The sequence below is a fragment of the Micropterus dolomieu genome, linkage group LG18, assembly GCF_021292245.1.
Source record: "Micropterus dolomieu isolate WLL.071019.BEF.003 ecotype Adirondacks linkage group LG18, ASM2129224v1, whole genome shotgun sequence".
Taxonomy (NCBI): domain Eukaryota; kingdom Metazoa; phylum Chordata; class Actinopteri; order Centrarchiformes; family Centrarchidae; genus Micropterus; species Micropterus dolomieu.
Genome location: NC_060167.1, coordinates 4,751,280 through 4,771,883, shown reverse-complemented (window position 1 = coordinate 4,771,883; position 20,604 = coordinate 4,751,280). Strand labels below are relative to the sequence as shown.

Below are 20,604 nucleotides of genomic sequence, written 5' to 3'. Positions count from 1 at the left end.
ATTAATATGGAAGCAATTGTAAAAATGGTAAACAGAAAAAAACTCAATGGAGCAGTGCTGAGGATGAATTTGAGCTTAGGAGTCTGATAGCTAAAACTGCTAGGTTGTGAGCCTAAACTTCTATATCTCTTCCCAGAAGGGTGAGCAGGCTGTGGCCGGGTGGGTACTGTCCTTTAGTAACCTTTGGGCTCTACGTAGACACCTCACCTCACGGATATCACTGAATCTCGAGAGATGGGTACCAATGATCTTCTGAGCAGTTTTAATCACCCGCTGCAGAGCCCTCTGGTCCTGGGCCGTGCACATCCCATGAGTGATATTTCCAGTCATGATCCTTTCTATTGCTCCTCTGTCAACAGACATGTCTGTCTGGCTAACTAGCTTACGGTAATAACTGAGCATTACACAATACACAAGTGAAGATAACCAGGTACTGAGTCGGACAAGATTTTTAGTGAGCAAAGGCAATACAGCTGCTTTAAGATGAAGCAAACACTTCCTACATATGCATTAAATTGAGATTAAGGCTTCAACTGAATTATAGTGAAATTATTTTATGATCAAGGTTTATAAACAGGCACACCTCATTATTGATCCATTTTATTACTGCATGAAAACTCCACACCAACTCTTATTTCTTTTGGTTTGTACTATTGTCCCTCACAGGGCACTCATTACAATAGCTCCGAATTTCACATCTTCATGTTTCAGTTCTCTGGTTTCAGGTCATGTGAGATCAAATTAACCCTTCGATGTCTCAGCAAACATGACAGATCATCTTGATGCGTTTTCTGTCTATAGGTCATCTGTAGATGCTGCTAAAATGCTTCCTGCATGAGTTAAAGTAATGTCAACACAGAGAGGAAGGAGTTCTTCCTTATTGTGCACTTACTCAGAACAACAAAAGGCAAATTCACACAAGGAACGTGTAAAATGTCACAGTGACTCATTAATGACTTTATTGAAATACTGAGGGAGACATTAACAGTGAACACAAATCAAACATGTCCACTTCCAGCAAAAGAAAACGTTTGTCATCAAAGTTGGCATATTAAGTAACTTTTTTAAATAAGTCTCTTTATCTTTTAAACCATGTGTTGAATCATTCAACAAACAAACAAACGATATAAAGTGTTTGTAGTAGAACAACTGAGATATATTGGATCAAAAGTCTGTAATATATGTAAATGATCAGCAGATCGCTGATATCTGTAACGTCACTTAAACATCGGTGAACAGAGTGAACGTAGTATTTTACCCCACTGGTCTTTAACAAAACCCTAACTGTTCAAGGCCACAAACGGTCCAGTTATGAAAATGCAGGTCTGAACAGTACAGGGAGAAAAAGTGAATGTTTAGGATCGGTGAGTGGATTGAAGCTCTGTCTAAACCGTAGTGTTTTCTGAAATGAAGCCAATTATTAATTGTATTGGTGATGATTGGGTTGTTGGGACGTTTTGGAGGCTGCTACAGGAAGCTCGGAGTAAATTATAGAGTGCAATCACCTTCCACCAAATATTTGCTGGTCTTCATGGCTCCACACACACACGTCAAAATAATAAAAACAGAACAATTTAAAATGACATAATATCAATAAAAAATGAGGCAACAAACAACATGAATGTGATCATCCTCTTTATCTCTAACTGCTCTGTTCCACTGTCACAGAGATCTTCAGTGGTGATATCTTCAGTTTATCCATGGTGAAAATGTACGGAAACATCCTCTCAGTGAAAGTGTGTGTGAAGGTGTGTATGTGTGTGTTAGTATCAGGATCACAGAACGACAGCTCTCCTCTGTTCCAGTCCAGATTCACTCTGATCCTCTGGGGCTTCGTCTGCACTTGGAGAACTGTGCATGAAGCCGGTGAGTGTGCTGAATATTTATATACATCAAACCTTAATGTCCATAGTCCAGGCAGTGCGTATCCTGTCCTCTGGAAAGACTCTTCTAACACACCCAGTGACCACCCTGCACTGTCTCCAACCTCGACATCCCAGCTGTGAGTCCCTGAGTTAAAGCCCTCAGAGCCCAGGGCACAGCAGAAATCATCAAAACTCTCTGGATTGACAAGAAGCTGATGTCTCTCATCTCCCCTCACACTGGTCAGATCTTCTGACAGGATGAGTGTTGGATAAACAGTGTTTGGGTCCATTATCAAAGGAGTGTAGGAGACTATGTCCTTCATCTTGTTCCAGATGTTGAAGGTCAGGTTGCCCAGGTGTTTGGCCTGGTCTATCAGAGCTCCTGAGGGCAGCTGTGGATCATCCAGCAGGGGGCGCTGCTGGACTCTTTCCACTGCAGCCTTGTAGCTGAGCAGGAATGAGACGTCTTCAGCTCTCAGCTCCTCCTCTGTGGCTCTGACTGTGTCTGAAAGAGCTGCTATCTCTCTGCTCAGAGCCTCCATCTTCTCCTTCATCATCTGACTCTTCTGCTCCTCTTCCTCCCTCAGTGCAGCCATCCTGGCCTCCTCTTCCTCATCTAGAAACTGGTGAAGCTTCTTAAACTGCTCCTTAATCTGCCTCTCTGTGTGTCGGGCCTGGACCTTAACGTGTTCTGCTGTTTGGTCAAACTTCACTTTAACTTGTTCACAAACCTTTAACTTCTTCTTTAAGGGCTCCAGAGTTTCCTGAAGTTCCTTCTTGAGTTGTCGTGCAGCTTCATCGATGGGTCTGAATCTGTGGTTGCTGTGTTTTTCTGAATCTCTGCAGATGAGACACACTGGCTGCTGATGGTCCAGACAGAAGAGTTTCAGTTTCTCAGAGTGCAGACTGCAGATACCCTCTGAAGCTCCTCGATCTCTCTCCAACAAAAAGGCCTCACACAGGTTCTTTAACACCAGGTTACAAGGTGGTTTATCCCTTGAAGATATAGTCTTACAAACTGGACACTCCCGTGATTGCTTCTCTCTCCACCATCTCCTCAGACAGCCTTTACAGAAGCTGTGGCTACACGACAGAAGAACAGGATCTCTGAAGACGTCCTGACAGACCGGACAGCAGAGATCGTCCGCTAATCTGGAAGCCATTTTGTCAGTGAAGCTGAAAACACAGCAGACAGAAAATACAGTCAGTCAAGGCCATCAAGATAATTACATAGTGGCTACATTGGCCGCCATATTGGACCTGGCAACTTTTCCATTACTCTGGGCTGAAAAAACAGATGCCTGACTCGTGCAGCTTGTTATACTATATATCCACTTAGAGGTGTGTGATATGAATTGTCTCCGATAATAATATTATTGTATTAACCATATGTGAGCATACATTATCAAGTAGGCTACATCACTGTCTTTGTTTAAAAAAAAAAACAACTTGTCCACATGAAAGTGGTTTGGCTTCACAAAAATTAGTTTTAGTTAAAGACCACAAACTAACCACTAGGGCTGGGCTGATAGACGATGCCATCGTCCATCGGCGATGGCTGACAGATGGGCGATGGTTGAGCAGGCATCGTGATTGTAAAACAAGCAAAAGAAATCTACGTTTTTCACATTAAACCAGCAGGTTTTAATCACCAGGAACATAATTATTATACATTTTAAATATGCTTCGGACCTTCCTCAGAATTACTATGGACCTATGATACACAAGAAGCCTACACCTCAGGTAAACACACCGGCGTGCCCCGCCCCTCTCTCTGTCTCCAGTATGTATAAAAACATACTCCTCATATTAAAGCGTCAAGCATCGAATATTTCCTAACTATAGAGATTCTAAGTCAGTGGTTCTCAAACTTTTTCATGTCAAGGAACACGAAAATGTGAGAAATTAGACCACGGACCCCCATTTGATAAGATTTTGTACCACTATCTCCCATCTGATAGGATTATGGGTGTTAGATGTTTTATTACAGGACATGTATGAAATCCATGACCAAAATAGTCATACATTCTGTCACTGTGTTACTCATGGACGGTGAAATTAAATTATTCCCCTTTTTGCTGGGGACCTCCGGGACCCTCTCGAGGACCCGCGGGGGTCCCCGAACCGCAGTTTGAGAATCACTGTTCTAAGTAACTGAACACAAAACGTATTTTTATACTCCACGTAGATTACAAACCTTTGAAAATAACAACGACTCATCTGTTTTACACTATTTGTTATGGTGCTTTTTATCCATTAAAACTGCAGCTCCCCGTTTCTCTTTTTATCTGTTTGCTCGGCCCAATATGGCGGCCGCGTTAACAAAGTATCGCTGCAACGGCCCGGAGCGGACAACACAGCGTCTTCCCCTCCCTCCTCTACTAAGTTACAACAAACTGACTTTTAGTGAAACTCACGTTCAGTGCGTGAAATGTCATCAAGTTGAAGCAGCAGTGCTGCGATTTCCCTCCACGTTTCTCTCCTGTAGCTGAATTCACTCGAAGGAAGATGTTGTTGTTTTTCTTCTGTTTTAATGGCGGGTTGCAACGGTCCATACCGCCACCTACTGTAACGGAGACTGTAGCATGACTTGTGGCCAAGAAACTTGTGGTTAGATGAGACTACTTCACATCATAATTTTAATTTAAAACAAAACAACATCATATAATATGACCTTATGTCCTTCAGGTATTCCACAACAGCTTTCTGTGTCCTTTATCGCATCTCTTCTTGTTCCCAACATCCTCAAGGTTTCATTTTCTTTCTGCCTTATCCTTTGATTTAGGCCTGATCATCTCCTCCCCATATTTCCTACAATGTCACAATATACGTTCTACATTTTCTGTGATTTTACATTCCAACCATTCATTCAATCAACAACAACTGTATGACTGTATGTTTGTCTACGTGTAGCACCTTTTCACCACAGCAAATTCCTCGAATGTGTAAAACGCTCCTTGGCAATAAGGTCCGTTGATTGACTTTTAAATAACAAAAACAATGTTTTATTTACCTCTGTGTGGTAATCTTTATGAATTGAAACATATACAAGAATCATAACAATAACATTGCAAAACATACATATGGGATAGAAACGTACATATAGGGACAAAACAAAACAAAACAAAAGTTGGGGGCAAATATATCGCAGAAAATTAAATTTCTTTCTCATAGATTATAAGTGTTTCTTTTGTGTTTGCAAATTTACATTTGTGTATATTAAATTTATCCAAAAGCAACATAAAGTTGATTAGGAAATAATGTTCAAAATTGTTTTACATAAACACAATGCCAAAACATATGCAAAGCAGTTTTTGTATGAGTCTCACAGAAGGTAAAGTTAGATTCAATGTCATTGTCAAACCTCTTCATGTAATGCTTGAGGTAGAATCTGAAAAATCTCAAGGATACTTCCTTAACCTTATTAACACAATTTTCTCCAGCACACATGATTGACAAACTGGTTCCAGTAAGTAGTGACATAAGGTATAGGTACTAGTTTGGTATTAGTCTTCTTCTTCTTCTTCTTCACGTTTTGTGATGTGTCTGATATGTGTTAATTTTGAACCACGTAAATGAATCTGATGATTTGGATGGATGAATGTTTAGTATCAATATTTTTGATGAAACTCTGTGTAAACCGTAGTGTTTCTGAACTAAATTTAAATCTTATAGTGCTACAGGAAGCTGGGAACACATTACAGAGCAATAAGCTTCTTCTTCGAAGTGGTTCCTGATCTTCATGTCTCCACGCACACAAACGAAAATTATAAAAAGACAAAATGACACAGTATCAAATAAAAAGGCTTAATAAACCAAACATGGAGATTTGAATCAAAGTGAAGAATCATTAAATTAAACTAAAAACTGAAAAACAAATAAACATGTCTTTTGGATGATGACACAACAAGAGGAGCAGCTAAGCTCAGAGACTTTAGTTGGGAGTCACACAGACCTTCAGTGGTGATATCTTCAGTTCATCCCCAGTGAATATAAATGGAAACAGCCTCTCAGTGAAAGTGTGTGTGAAGGTGTGTATGTGTGTGTTAGTATCAGGATCAGAGAACGACAGTTTTCCTCTGTTCCAGTCCAGATTCACTCTGATCCTCTGGGGCTTCGTCTGCACTCTGAGAACAGAAAGTGGACCTGGTAGTGAACGCGCAGAGTATTTACCTTCATCAAACCCTATTACCCATAATCCACACTGTATGTCTCCCTTCCTCTGGACAGACTCTGCTAACACACCCAGTGACCACCCTGTACTGTCTCCAACCTCGACATCCCAGCTGTGAGTCCCTGAGTTAAAGCCCTCAGAGCCCAGAACAGACCAGTATTCATCAAACCTCTCTGGATTGTCGGGAAGCTGCTGTCTCTCCCCTGGTCTCACACTGGTCAGATCTTCAGACAAGATGAGTCTTGGATGAGCAGTGTTTGGGTCCATTATCAAAGGAGTGTAGGAGACCATGTCCTTCATCTTGTTCCAGATGTTGAAGGTCAGGTTGCCCAGGTGTTTGGCCTGGTCTATCAGAGCTCCTGAGGGCAGCTGTGGATCATCCAGCAGGGGGCGCTGCTGGACTCTTTCCACTGCAGCTTTGTAGTTGAGCAGGAATGAGACGTCTTCAGCTCTCAGCTCCTCCTCTGTGGCTCTGACTGTGTCTGAAAGAGCTGCTATCTCTCTGCTCAGAGCCTCCATCTTCTCCTTCATCATCTGACTCTTCTGCTCCTCTTCCTCCCTCAGTGCAGCCATCCTGGCCTCCTCTTCCTCATCTAGAAACTGCTGAAGCTTCTTAAACTGCTCCTTAATCTGCCTCTCTGTGTGTCGGGCCTGGACTTTAATGTGTTCTGTTATTTGGTCAAACTTCACTCTAACTTGTTCACAAACCTTTAACTTCTCCTTTAAGGGCTCCAGAGTTTCCTGAAGTTCCTTCTTGTGTTGTCGTGCAGCTTCATCGATGGGTCTGAATCTGTGGTTGCTGTGTTTTTCTGCATCTCTACAAACGACACACACTGGCTGCTGATGGTCCAGACAGAAGAGTTTGAGTTTCTCAGAGTGCAGACTGCAGAGAGCCTCTGAAGCTCTCTGATCTCTCTCCAACAAGAAGGCCTCACACAGGTTCTTTAACACCAGGTTACAAGGTGGATCTGCTCTTGAAGACATCGCCTTACAAACTGGACACTCACGCGATTGTTTGTGTCTCCACCAGTTCATCAGACAGCCTTTACAGAAGCTGTGGCTGCATGACAGAACAACAGGATTTCTAAAGATGTCATGGCAGACTGGACAGCAGAGCTCCTCCTCAGATCTGGAAGCCATTTAGTCTCTGAGAGAAGCAGAAAACACAGTAGACAGACAGTACAGTCATTCATGGCCATAGAGATAATTACATTGGCCACTGGATCATCAGCCATCATTGCCACCCATTCCTCCTCTACTGACTTTTAAATTGGGTCCAGTTTTTAGTCAAACTCACCTTCAGTGTGTGGAGCGTCAGCAGGTTGAAGCAGCAGTGTTGTAGTTTTCCACTTTTCTCTGCTGTAGCTGAACTCAGAGGAAGTTGTTAGCTTGGTCAGAAAGTGAGATGTCTATTTTTCAGGCTGTTCGTCTCTTTGGCAAGGAAAGAGAACAAACTGTTTCCTTGTTTGTCTCTGATCATGTGAGGGGTGGAGCTTTGTCAGACCTCCTCTGCTGATCGCTGTTGCGTCACACGCAACACAGGGGTGTGTTTCTGTCCAAAGTATTGATTCAATGCTGAAAATGTAGACTTATAGTGTGCAGCAGGCTGTTGCCTGAGAACAGAAAATTACAAATCAGGTTGACTCCTCAGATAGTTGACAACCACTGAATGTACACTTGTAGCTTTTATTTGGGTAAATAAACAAAACAATATTTGATGTAAATAAAAAGACAGAACAATGAATCACAAAGACTCTCTGGACTGGACTGCATATAGCCGGGAAAACAAGGATGGATTGTAACACTGAGTGTACTTTTGTTTTGATATTTCTTGTATGCAAAAAGATGGTTTGGCTTGATGATGCAAAACATTAGGAGCCATCCTTTGGGAATAAGAAATGTTACGTAATCTGGATGTTATTTTTCATTTAAGTTTTGACCTGATGGTGGTGTACAGAAAAGGTCATAAACAATCATCAGATATTCTGCACTGGCATCAGGAGGAAATCCTAACTGATCAATATTGGCCTCCTTACACCACGAGTGAGGAATAAAACCTCTCAGCACGAGTCTTGTTGGAGTCTCACGGTGTGAGACACTCTGTGACACTAAATACTCACAGAATGTTTTAAAGCCGCCATACAAGTCAACAGGTAAAAAATGTGAAATTACACATGTGCCAAGTAGTGGAAGTGCTAGTAAACAAAATGAATATGTGCAGTATAAATTAGTAATAAAACAACACAGGCTTAAATTCACATTTTGGCTATTACAATGCATCAAAAGAGAAAATCATTTCATGATCGAGATATTGTTATTTCAGTGAAGTTCAACATTTTGTCTCTAGTTTCCACAATGCTATTCATAATCAAATAAGAAAAAAAAATCATTTAAGACTCACTGTTGTACTGCATGGTACTTTCTAAATCAGTTCATGTCTGCCCTGCTATGTATAGATAAATCCATTTGAATTAATGTGTTTTGTTGCACACAGACTAAAGGAGGCAGATATCGAAGAGAAAATGTGCTTCAGGACAGAGACTGCAACCTTGTTAGAGGACAATTCCGCTTGTAAAAACTGAACTCTGAGAGCGAAGATAAACATTACAGTTTCAGTCCACACCCATGAGAGTTCAACAGCTGTCACATAGTCATATCACCCCTGTTAGAAGGCAAACCCTCCATTCAACACTAATCAACTTCAAATAAAGTCTCCACACTTATTAACACTGGAGAGACAGTACTTTACATGTTTATCTGACTCAATAATAGCCATATCCTGAAATTACTATATACTGTATATCATGTGTGATCATGCACACATGATATACAGTATATATCACCATTTTATCATTAGTTTTGCACTCTTAGCTGTGTAGCCTATATGTGTCACAGGCTGTCTTTCTGTTCCTCCTCTTTAACCACTTACCTGTTTTTCATAGCCATTTCATTGCCTTTTTCTATTCATCCACCAGATGCCCTCACTCACCTGTTCGTACTTCTCTTATCAGCCCTGCAGTTACCTGATTTTCCCTGGTTCTTTCAGCCTAACCTGGCTGTTTTGGACCTTGTTACCTGACCATTGGACTTTTAATTCTTTCCTGCTCCTTGCTGGATTTGTTTGCCGTCTCTGGATTGCCTTCTCTAGTTTTGACCCTTGCTTGTCTCCCCATGCTGCAAACCTGTGATCCTCCATTCACCTTCGGGCAACACTCACTTTCACTTTGGAACTTTGATTAATAATTAACTGTGACAAAAATTAGCGAACTTGTAGGTTCAAGGATTTGGAGTTTTACATAGAAGAGGTTTGTATTATATTAATTCTTATGCAACATTAAAGAAAAAGCATATATAAGCATTCATTCAAAATATTAAAAAAAAAAAAACACACAAGAAACAAACTAAAATGCACTAAAGAACAAAGGTGTGTGTGCGTGTGAAAGAATGTATGTCTGTTTCTTTGTTTTGCCTCCATATTTCTCAAATGCACCAGCCTGAGCACACGTGGTTAGTGTGCGGTTGTGTTTTAGGCCAAATTAAAGTATATTTGGCCAGTACTGTATATATATACAAAGACAGTGTCTATGTGGAGCATAGGTTTAAATCTAGAGTTTGGGACTTTAGCATATAAATTTACATCTGTTACATTCAAGCCGTTGCCAAATGAGTTCACACAATACGGATTAAGTATATACAAAAGTTCTACATTGCAGGTTTAACTAACATGAACTTAGCGGTGTGGTTAAGATCTTTGTTACACAATAACCTCACAATAACCAGTGAAACGATCACAACAACAAACCTCAGAAAAAACTAATCAATACATGTACACTGATGAAAGTTATACAGTCCTGTACTTAGCCAAGTACACTGTTACTCTATGCTATGCCTAGTTAAATGTTCAGTGTGTAATATTTCTGAGGATCCATCGACAGAAATGCAATATAAGATCCATAACTATGTTTTCAGTGGTGTGTAAAGGCCTTTCATAATAAACCATTATGTTTTTATTACCTTAGAATGAGTCATTTATATCTACATAACCGCAGGCACCCCCTTCCATGGACGTCGCCACGTTGCATCGTCATGTTTCTACAGTAGCTGAAAACGGACAAACAGCGCTACGGAGTGTGTTTCGTCACTAAGTTCTTCTTGTTCAACGTCCGGTAGAATTCAGGCAGAGCAGACACTCATCACTATGTTGAATACATACGTTAGAAGAAGTAGTAGTAATAATATACAGCAGGTGTCTGCAAATACGTTTTGCATCAGAGCAATATTTTCAACCATGAGAGGGTGGATGAGAATATAAGCCATAATACTAATTTGCATTAAGGTGTTATTTGGTTAGCTCAGTCAGTAAGGTGCAGGACTTATCCCACCTTGAGACAAGTTTTTTTTCTCTCTCTCTTTAACAAATGGATTCTGCAGGGAATGTTTCTCAGATCACAGCATGTGCTGCAATGTTATTGTTTTGCTGTTTGATCAGCATCCATCAACCTATGGACGCTTTTGCATTTCCCCAGTATCTCCAGGCAGAGGACATTTAGGGGAATCACGTTCTCTGACGACTCTTTCAGAGGTGTGTCAAGCAGGCTACAGACTCTTTTAATGTCGATCAGAATTTTTCAAAGTAAAAGCTCAGTTGAAATCCAAATACTGCATTACAGTAAACAAGCTTCTCGCACTTATTTTGTAGGCAAAACCACTAATGAGGAAGTGAGTAACTGTTGCTGTGATGAGTGAGATCTCTTTCAGCACCCTCTATCAAAGTATGTCTTTATTTATATTTCATGTTGGCGGACAGTTTTGGCGATGGTCCATTATCACAGAGAGAAGTAATGCGTTTCCCTTGTGAGTGTCTGTATAAACTTTATCTAATGTGTAGTTTTTAATAGACTGTCTACTTGACTGGCTACTCTCTGCTGTCTCAGAAGAGACATCTTTTGTGCTGTGTCAGCCACCGTAGCTGTCGGTCTTTGAAAGGTTAGGGGGCAGTGGTAGACTGGACAAATGGTTGCACTTTACAACCTTTTACCAACTTTTACAACTAGATGCCACTAAATCTTACAGACTGAACCTTTAGGTAGGGCTGAATGATTTTGGAAAATAATCTAACTGAGATTTTTTTAAAACAATATTGCGATTGCAATTTAATATGCAATTAATTTTTAAGCTCTTTACCTTCTGTATTATTCAGAATGGACAAGCAGTAAATCAGTGTATAGTCTGACCAACACAATATTAGATATAACATAAACTGTTCTTTCTTGTGGGTCAGGCCTGTGTTATGATGAATTAGGTAGAATTATTATTATGAGCAATAGTGGAGAAGATATATCAAATTAAAATAATATGAGAAAGATAATTTGAGTCAAATTATGGCATTAAATAATGACATAATATCATCAGGTCAGCCTACCTACAGACCACAAGAAAAACTAACAACAGTGTGTTATACAGTAAGCACTAAATACAAAACCCACAGTTCAACCACCAATTAATGAGACCTTATCTCAGTTCTAATCTCCTTGGTGTCCATTTTTCTGTATCCCAGTAAGCAAACAAAAAAAAGTTGGCCAACGAAAAAAACCAAGTGACGCCTCTCGTGTTTAATAGACAAGCTTAGTCTAATTCTCCGACAACACCGGAGTTTCCCCGAACCCTCTGAAGCTGGTGAGCAGCGCACTGGCTGTAACCAGACTGTAACTCGGGACAGACTGGGCCTCTTTCAGACTTGTGCGTTTGGTTTGAAACTGCTGACTAATGGCTGTGTGTGACGCAGGTGCCGATCGCCACAGTACGCTTACCTTACTACACGTGTCTTTCTGTTGTGCATTTTTCCTGTCCGACGATTGCACCCACCACCACCAGTTACCCGTGGTTGCTACTTTCACTCCCTGTTTGACACTAAAGTTTATGTAGTGTCAGCTTCTGTCAAGCTTCAGGCCATTTTACAACAAGAAGGCAAGTTACAGCGTAACATGTAGACGAAGCATCAACTTCGTCCGCAGACTGCTTTCCTCTTGGGTGTCTTGTGACCAGAGTGCAATCGCAGCCTTTGCGATTAGAAAATCTTTTTATTACATCGCGATAATCATCGCAATAATCATCACGACAATCATCGCGATTACATCGCAAACGCAATGAATCATTCAGCCCTACCTTTAAGTTAATTTACCAGTCCATAGAGGAAGGGAAATTGCTTTGGTTTGCTACTTGTGAGCTGGCCTTTCCAATGTGGATGGGCCACAGGGAAGAATCATGGTTCTGATTTTAGTCTTTTGCTGTCCTATGTTCCGATTGTGTAGATGGAGGAACTAGTCCCTCCGTCTGTTGACTGACAAATGGTTGCCAAAATCTGGGCCCATGGGAATTCCTGGGGGTTGTGCGAGACTGGGTTCAATGCCTCAATTTCATAACAAAAGTTCAGTTTGGTCATACAAATGAACACCTTGTGAACCACCAATCTGTAAAGTCTCTGTGGTCCCAACACAGCAATGAGTCGACAATTTTCCAGTCTACTAACTTCCAGCATGCTATAGCATCCAGCCTGCATCCCTGTTTCAGCAGCCAAGTGCCACAAAGTCTCAGCTGCCCATCACCACATAGATCCAGCTGCCCAGCGGCACCGAGCTGCCACTAGTCCTTTCTGGTTCCCAATCAGCGGTCCAGCCAACACCTGTTCCTTGTTCTTCGTTGGCTGGCCAATCGACTCCTGCTCCTTCTTTCCAGTCTGCAGCACGGCCGACACCTGTTCCTACTAAGATGCAGCAGTCTTCAGTGCACTAACTACAGCTATATCCTGCCTCTGAGCTTTGGCAATCCACTGTTCCTGAACTGCAGCTGTCACTAGTTCCTCTTATGTTGCAGCAGCAATCACCAGTTCCTTCTAAGTTGCACCAGTCACCTGTGGCTGTGCTTCTTCAGCCTCCTGTTTCCTGGCTCAGACTGCTCATCTGCCTGTCTCCCAGCTGCCGGACACTGGTCCTGCACTTCAGCTCTGAACTTCACACGCCAGCCTCCAGTCCTGATCTCCAGATGCCAGATGGCCTGCCACAACCTGCCACTGAATTAATTTTTAAATAAACATATCCTTGGAAAAATGACACAAAAGGAGGAACAGGTTAAATCTTTTCCACTGTCACACAGACCTTAAGTGGTACAATCTTCATTTCATCCCCAGTGGTAATGTATGGAAACAGCCTCTCAGTGAAAGTGTGTGTGAAGGTGTGTATGTGTGTGTTAGTATCAGGATCAGAGAATGACAGCTTTCTTCTGTTCCAGTCCAGATTCACTCTGATCCTCTGGGGCTTCTTCTGCACTCGGAGATCAATGAGTGCACCTGGTAGTGATCCTGCTGAGTATTTACTTTCATAGAACCCTATTGCCCATAATCCAGACGGCATATGTCCCTTCCTCTGGACAGATTCTGCTAACACACCCAGTATCCATCCTGAACTGTTTCCAACCTCGACATCCCAGCTGTGAGTCCCTGACTTAAAGCCTTCAGAGCCCAGAACAGAGCGGTGATAATCAAACCTCTCTGGATTGTCAGGAAGCTGCTGTCTTGTTTTGTCTCGTCTCACACTGGTCAGATCTTCAGACAGGATGAGTTCTGGATGAGCAGTGTTTGGGTCCAGAATCAGAGGAGTGTAGGAGACCATGTCCTTCATCTTGTTCCAGATGTTGAAGGTCAGGTTGCCCAGGTGTTTGGCCTGGTCTATCAGAGCTCCTGAGGGCAGCTGTGGATCATCCAGCAGGGGGCGCTGCTGGACTCTTTCCACTGCAGCCTTGTAGTTGAGCAGGAATGAGACGTCTTCAGCTCTCAGCTCCTCCTCTGTGGCTCTGACTGTGTCTGAAAGAGCTGCTATCTCTCTGCTCAGAGCCTCCATCTTCTCCTTCATCATCTGACTCTTCTGCTCCTCTTCCTCCCTCAGTGCAGCCATCCTGGCCTCCTCTTCCTCATCTAGAAACTGGTGAAGCTTCTTAAACTGCTCCTTAATCAGCCTCTCTGTGTGTCGGGCCTGGACCTTTATGTGTTCTGCTGTTTGATCAAACTTCACTTTAACTTGATCACAAACCTTTAACTTCTCCTTTAAGGACTCCAGAGTTTCCTGAAGTTCCTTCTTGTGCTGTCGTGCAGCTTCATCGATGGGTCTGAATCTGTGGTTGCTGTGTTTTTCTGAATCTCTGCAGATGAGACACACTGGCTGCTGATGGTCCAGACAGAAGAGTTTGAGTTTCTCAGAGTGCAGACTGCAGAGAGCCTCTGAAGCTCTCTGATCTCTCTCCTGCAAGAAGTCCTCACACAGGTTCTTCAACACCCGGTTACACGGTGGTTCATCCCTTGATGATCTTCTATTACACACTGGGCACTCAGGTGTTTGTTTCTGTTTCCACCAGCTCCTCAGACAGTCTTTACAGAAGCTGTGGCTACATGACAAAATAACAGGATCTCTAAAGATATCATGACAGACCGGACAGCAGAGATCCTCCTCTGATCTGGAAGCCATTTTGTCTCTGAGTGAAGCTGAAAACACAGCAGAGAGAAAGTACGGTAAGTCATGGCTCCCCTTCCTCCTCTACTGACTTTCAATGACATTTGCTTTGATCTTGATTTGTGTTTTTAGTCAAACTCACTGTCCACGAGTGAAGTGTCAGAAAGTTGAAGCTGTAGTATTGTAGTTTTCCCACTTTCCTCTCCTGTAGCTGAACTCAATAAAAAGTTGTTAGGGTGCATGAAGTTGAATCTGATAATCTGTTTTTCAGTTTGTGCGTCTTTCTGTAGTGAGGAAGCATAACAACCTGTTTCCTGGTTTGTCTCAGGTGAGGGGTGGAGCTTTGTCACACCTGTTCCAATGAATGGTGTGTTTCAGTCCAGTGTATTGGCTTTGTTGGAGTCTCACCATGTGTGACGCTCTGTGACTCTTAATGGTCACAGAATGTTATAATGTGGAGATCTGCAGGACTACAATTTATGACTTCTGACAAATTGTGAGAGAGACTTATATAATATATATAATGAAAGACTACAAAACATGACTAGAATACATTTGTATTATTTATTTTGTACCATGTTACCATGTCAGTTACATAAATATATGCTCCCACTGGATTGTAACAGAAACACTCATGCATGTTAGGCAGGTTTAAAGGGGTCAGAAATAGAAAATAGTAAGTCTTTACTGAATCACAAATGTTTTATCACAGTCAGGGGGGAACAGGAAACCAAGGGATTGGCCAGGATCAGTTCAATGAAATTTGATTATTACATTAAAACGTTTTACAGGAAGGTGAGACAGGCAATGGTCAAAACCAGGAAAGCAGTCCAGCAAGAACAAACAAAACTAAAGGAGCAGGCAGATAATCCAAAATCTAACAATTAAGGCAGAATGTCCAAAAACAAAGCATAAGTACGAAACACTGGGGAGCAGGAAGCGTCAGACGGGTTCAAAAGTGTGGGTCTTGACAAAATTATTTTCTCCATATAAGAATACACAAACAGTGTCCAGGTAGTTAATCTCTCATTAATAGAACATTCATCTTTAAGCTTCAAGAAAGATCTCATGTCTTAAAAAGCCAATTTTTGTTTAGTTTGTACTGTCCTGGTTAATTAAAGCAGAGTACAGGAACACAAGGGATTGGACCCAGATGCAGACATCAAGGCAGAGAAGGTCCCTGTTCAGCAAAGGTCAGGCAAGAATAATCATTTAGATAGGATCAAAGACTTTATTTGCTTGCAGTAGTTAGGTTTGGCTGTGTGGCTCTGTTCTGGGACCCCCCTGCCTCTCCATGTGCCTTCGTGGACCACGAGGTTGGGAGCGCACCTCCCCGCCCTTAGACATGGCTACGTGTAAAGCCATAGGACAGGGAGAGCACACCTCTCGGCCCTTCCATGGGCCTGCGTGGGAAAGCCATAAGGCGGGTGGTGCACCTCCTTGCCCATCCATATGCACACATGGAAATCCCGGGGCAGAGAGAGCAGCAGCAAAGACGCCCCCTGGGGTCCAGAACAGAACAGTGTCAATAAATAGAGAAGGTTAAACAGGCTCTAGCAGCTTAAATAATTTGCCTTCAATAGCTTTGCCAATTAAAGGGAAATCAGCTGAGTTGTCAGCTGATGTGGGCATGACTTTACATGGGCACTGGAATTTTGAGCTGAGCTTGACTTTGTTGCTTGCCTGAATGAATGCAATGCTAGATAACCAGTTAGGCAAGGTTCAATGAACTAGTCCACAAAAATAGAAAACACTGGGAACTGCAGGTGAACTTGAACATAACACAACAGTGTAGGAAATATGATGATGGTGAATAATTTGAATTTTCTACACAGAACTGATGCCCTGCATATGTCCTCTGTCGGCTAAACAAGCTCTTTGAGGGCTCAGAGAAAAACTTCTGTTTTATTTCCACATGCTGATTTTGTTGTAAGAACTGAACTAACAAGAAGTAGTTACACACGTCCGCTAATATTTTTTTTTACCTCTCTTTTCCGGGAAGGCACTGATCACATTCACACTGGAAGCTGCCCAGTACAACCACAGTCTGGTCTGCTGGCCACTAAGCAGCTCCAAAAAAGCTCCACTGGAGCTGTTGGGGTTATGGGCCTTGCTCAAGGGCACCTCAGTGGTGGTAAATGAGAGAGGGCAAGCACTGCTTGGTTTACTTTCCCTGGTGCAGTCACAAGCTTGCTCCTCTAACCTTTGGGCCACCACTACAGACAAATGTGATGTGTGTCTCGGCTGCTTCTTCATTTCTCCTCATTTCATGATTCTCAGGAAAGGAGACATTCCTGTTACATTTACATGTATTCATTTAGCTGACGCTTTTATCCAAAGCAACTTACAATTGCTATACATGTCAGAGGTTGCACGCCTCTGGAGGGGTTAAGTGTCTTGCTCAGGTGGATGTGTTGCAGTGGGGAATTAAACCTCGGCCTCTCACACCAAAGGCATGTGTCTTAACTATTGCGCCATCAACACCCCTGTTATCCCAACAATAGGGACAGTGTATTGATACTGACATGTACTGATTTTATTTGACATCTCATTTTCTGTAAAAGTATATGTATGCAAGAACATTTCTATCGTTGTATATATTAATAATGACGCATGTGACAATGAATTTAAGACTTTTCAGACTGAATTAACAGTCTACTACTTCAACTACTTTTTGCAAAGTGGATCATTATATTATTCATTTTGTGTTTCATTTCTTTTAGCACCTGATATGGCCATGTTTTTAAACATGGGAGAATATAATAATTGGTAACTGTTACAGACTCAAGTGGCTCAAGCCCAGAGATTAGGAGAGGAACTCAAATTTAATTGAGAACCAGGCCAAAAGAAAGAACAGATTATGTGCAAACAAACAAAACATATTTATTAACAAGCATAATGTGCATTTCCTAAAGTCAATGCATGTGAGAGCTTTCAGCTGTCAGCTGTGACTGCTCCCACTGCTGCGGCAACATGCTGCTCCATGCTGCATCAGTAATTCTTAAGCGCCCCCTACAGGTTTACCTAAAATCCATCATATGCCATAGACCTGCTCAGCAATATTATCTGTTCAGTTTTTCTGGTTAAAATGCCCTGAACGTAATTCAATCCGTCAGTCTTTGGATCTGAAGGGCAAAACCTTAACCACTTAGAATAACCTAAAGAGGACACTTGATGACCAGAAATGCCTGGCATTCGACTGTTTTGCTTGTAAATATATTTTCTGTGATGTCTAGTTCACTATTGCAGAATAAAGCCTAGTTCACACTACACGATTTTAAGCCCGATCTGCCGGTCAGCGAGCTCTGTGACCGTCAGGCTGTGATCAGGAGTAAATCAGCGATCGAACTGCTGCGGTCACCAGTCGTTATGTGTGAACTACCGGACGACGCGTTAAAACGCATCCCCAACACATTTCTGACACATCGCCAGATATCTAGCATGCCAAATATCTGGAAGAGTCGGCCGACTCGACTTCCACATCCAGCCAATGAGAGCAGGCAGCTGGCAGAGCAGGCAGCTACTTTTTCACTGCAAAATACTTTTTACTCCCCTCCAGCTCTCTCTGTAGCATGGACAATCTCTGCTACCTGCGTGTCTGAATCCACTCTATCACCCATATTCTTTGTCTTTATAATTGCTATCTATAATAACAAAAATCAGCTGTGTTTTCTTGACAAAAGGTGGTTTGGAGACCAGCTGTTGGGTGACACAGCCACTGTCAGCTCATGTAGTGTGTGACTTTCTACCACTAATAAGTCACGTAGTGTGAATGCCACGACGACTTCAAGACCCCCGTATCAAGACAGCAAGTTGTGTAGTCTGAACAGCACAGCCATTGGCCGATGCAGAAAGTCGTGTAGTCTGCACGAGCCTGAAGACACAGAAAGCGACTATAATCTCATGAAAGACTTCTTTCAATGTAAACAATGATTGCATTTCTAAAGACTAATAATGTTCAAATTAAAAAACAACCACAGCAAATCAGGGAACTGAATATTTTGTTGGCAGCATTGAGTTCAAACACCATACAGCTATGACCAGGTCTGGAAAGATAAGTGCTGGTTGGAAGAACAACACTATAGGCCTACTGAGCTGTAGGACAAGACCTGTTATGAACCTCACAATTTGAAGAAGAAAGAAAGATATTCACAAAGAAGGAGTTTGTTGGAGACAGAGGCGCGATTCTCTGCAAGAGGGAAACACCAGCTCCAAATAACAGCGCAATAGGACTATTATGTGATTGTAATTAATCAGAAGGTTGCTGTTATTTTAAAATATTACATGTGTTGATGGAGATGGGAATGGTTGTAACACATCCAATTTCTCTAATCAGGAACAAGTTACAAATCACCTGATTTACTCTACACATGCTTAGTTGAGACCTTATTCCACTTAGGCACCCTGACCCTTTGTTAATAGCATTGCCTGCTTTGCAGTTAAACTCATAACCTAAATCATGTTTATGGTGTGTCTATGTAAATACCTTTCATGCATGTTGTTAGTGCAAATTTTTTAGCTGTAAGGTAGTTCATATCGAGTATGCTGTGTCTGACACACACACAGTAATGCTTAATTGTTTTATGATTAAATGTTGGTATAAGACCTGTAGACTTCTCTCTATGACAACTGGCTAAACTCCAGCAGTGTCATATGTCACTCACCACTTTGAGGATGCAAGACAAAAACACACACACACACACACACACACACACACACACACACAAATATTCAGTCAGTGCACATTTGCACATTTTGATGAAATGTTTTATGTTGTTTACAGCTATGACTAAGTAGTACCCCCAAGACTTTGGGGTGAATTGTAACGTTTTACTCGTTGTGTTTAAGCCTAAACCAGGTATTTAAACATAAATAGCAGTTGTACTATTTACTAGCAGACACATGAAATAGTATCACATTTTGAATGCACTGGCTTAAAAGAGCTCATACAGACAGACATTTCTAAAAATGTTACAACCATCCCCGATGCCCACTTTGATATTGATCTGTGCTAATTATCAGGAAGGTGAATATCAGCAATTAGTTTTATTACCGTATTTATCATCAAACGTTGTTCCAGACCGAGTCATGAGACAGAGACACGCATGAGGAAGAAGCTTGATAGCTGTCGAAGTCCTTTGAAGATTTAACATCCCTTTAACACCAATGTAAAGACAATAATAGACACTTGAAGAGTTCTTTCTGCGTCAAAGTCTGAAACACTTTCGATTTCTACGGGAGATGCAACGACAGCTAATCCTTCACAATAAAAGCACAACACTGTTTATCTTCACATTGATATTTCACATTTGACTGCAGCTGTGTGAGGAAATAAAAGCCTGAAGAAGTAGGATGAAAGTGTATGTGGCTGAAAGACTGCAGCCTATTTTGTGTGTGGATTTTCTTTCTATAAAAACAGGCAGCGGGCATGCTATATGTGATTCAATGTAAAGGCCTCCCCCTCATGTCATCCTGAGCAGCAGAAATCGAATAAGAGTAGCCTATAAAAGCTGAGAGAAAAGAATACATTGGTGAGATAAATAAACAACTATAACTGCCCTTCATTCAAATTGTTACTTATCCCCAATAGGTCTTTAACAACTGTTGTGAAATGTTGATCATCTTAGAATCTGGTCAAAACAGTAAAATCACTTTATTTTCTTTTATCAGAGTTTGAACAGACAGAAACATCAAAAACAGCCACAACATACAGTTTGATATTCTTCATGTTTTGTTTTTTTTCCCCCAGAAACTAACAATCTACTGGGATTACACACATCCATCTCTAGGGTTTACAGAGAATGGTCCAAAAAAGAGAAATTATCCAGTATGTGCCTTGCTGATGTCAGAGGAGAATGGTCAGACTGGTTCCAGATGAGAGAAAGGCAACAGTAACTCAAAAAACCACTCGTTACAACCAAGGTATGCAGAATACCATCTCTGAACGCACAACACGTCGAACCTTGAAGCAGATGGGCCACAGCGGCAGAAGACCACACCGGGTGCCACTCCTGTCAGCTGAGAACAGGAAACTGAGGCTACAATTCACACAGGCTCACAAAAA

General features: G+C 41.7%; 3 protein-coding genes and 1 long non-coding RNA gene across 5 annotated transcripts; all 4 read right to left on the bottom strand.

Annotated features, from left to right (window-relative positions):
* Nucleotides 1-929: 929 nt before the first annotated feature.
* On the bottom strand, nucleotides 930-4,645 carry LOC123956451 (nuclear factor 7, brain-like). 2 transcript variants are annotated; one of them, XM_046028651.1, is made up of 3 exons: nucleotides 4,540-4,634; nucleotides 4,283-4,428; nucleotides 930-3,041 (listed from the first exon to the last, which is right to left on the bottom strand). In XM_046028651.1, the coding sequence occupies exon 3, from the start codon at nucleotides 3,026-3,028 to the stop codon at nucleotides 1,643-1,645; it is 1,386 nt and encodes a 461-aa protein (XP_045884607.1). In that variant the 5' UTR covers nucleotides 3,029-3,041; nucleotides 4,283-4,428; nucleotides 4,540-4,634; the 3' UTR covers nucleotides 930-1,642. The 2 variants fall into 2 exon arrangements, with proteins under 2 accessions (XP_045884607.1, XP_045884606.1); XM_046028650.1 differs by having other exon boundaries at nucleotides 4,283-4,645.
* A 384-nt stretch (nucleotides 4,646-5,029) lies between these two features.
* LOC123956453 (nuclear factor 7, brain-like) lies at nucleotides 5,030-7,427 on the bottom strand. The gene is made up of 2 exons (XM_046028654.1): nucleotides 7,337-7,427; nucleotides 5,030-7,186 (listed from the first exon to the last, which is right to left on the bottom strand). Exon 2 carries the CDS (start codon nucleotides 7,177-7,179, stop codon nucleotides 5,800-5,802), a length of 1,380 nt encoding a protein of 459 aa, XP_045884610.1. The 5' UTR covers nucleotides 7,180-7,186; nucleotides 7,337-7,427; the 3' UTR covers nucleotides 5,030-5,799.
* A 5,739-nt stretch (nucleotides 7,428-13,166) lies between these two features.
* Nucleotides 13,167-14,555, bottom strand: LOC123956449 (zinc-binding protein A33-like). The gene has a single exon (XM_046028648.1). The coding sequence runs from the start codon at nucleotides 14,553-14,555 to the stop codon at nucleotides 13,167-13,169; it is 1,389 nt and encodes a 462-aa protein (XP_045884604.1).
* A 530-nt stretch (nucleotides 14,556-15,085) lies between these two features.
* LOC123956474 lies at nucleotides 15,086-19,728 on the bottom strand. Its single transcript, XR_006821547.1, has 2 exons — nucleotides 19,594-19,728; nucleotides 15,086-16,042 (listed from the first exon to the last, which is right to left on the bottom strand). It is a non-coding gene; the product is annotated as an uncharacterized LOC123956474 (long non-coding RNA).
* Between the last annotated feature and the right edge of the window lie 876 nt (nucleotides 19,729-20,604).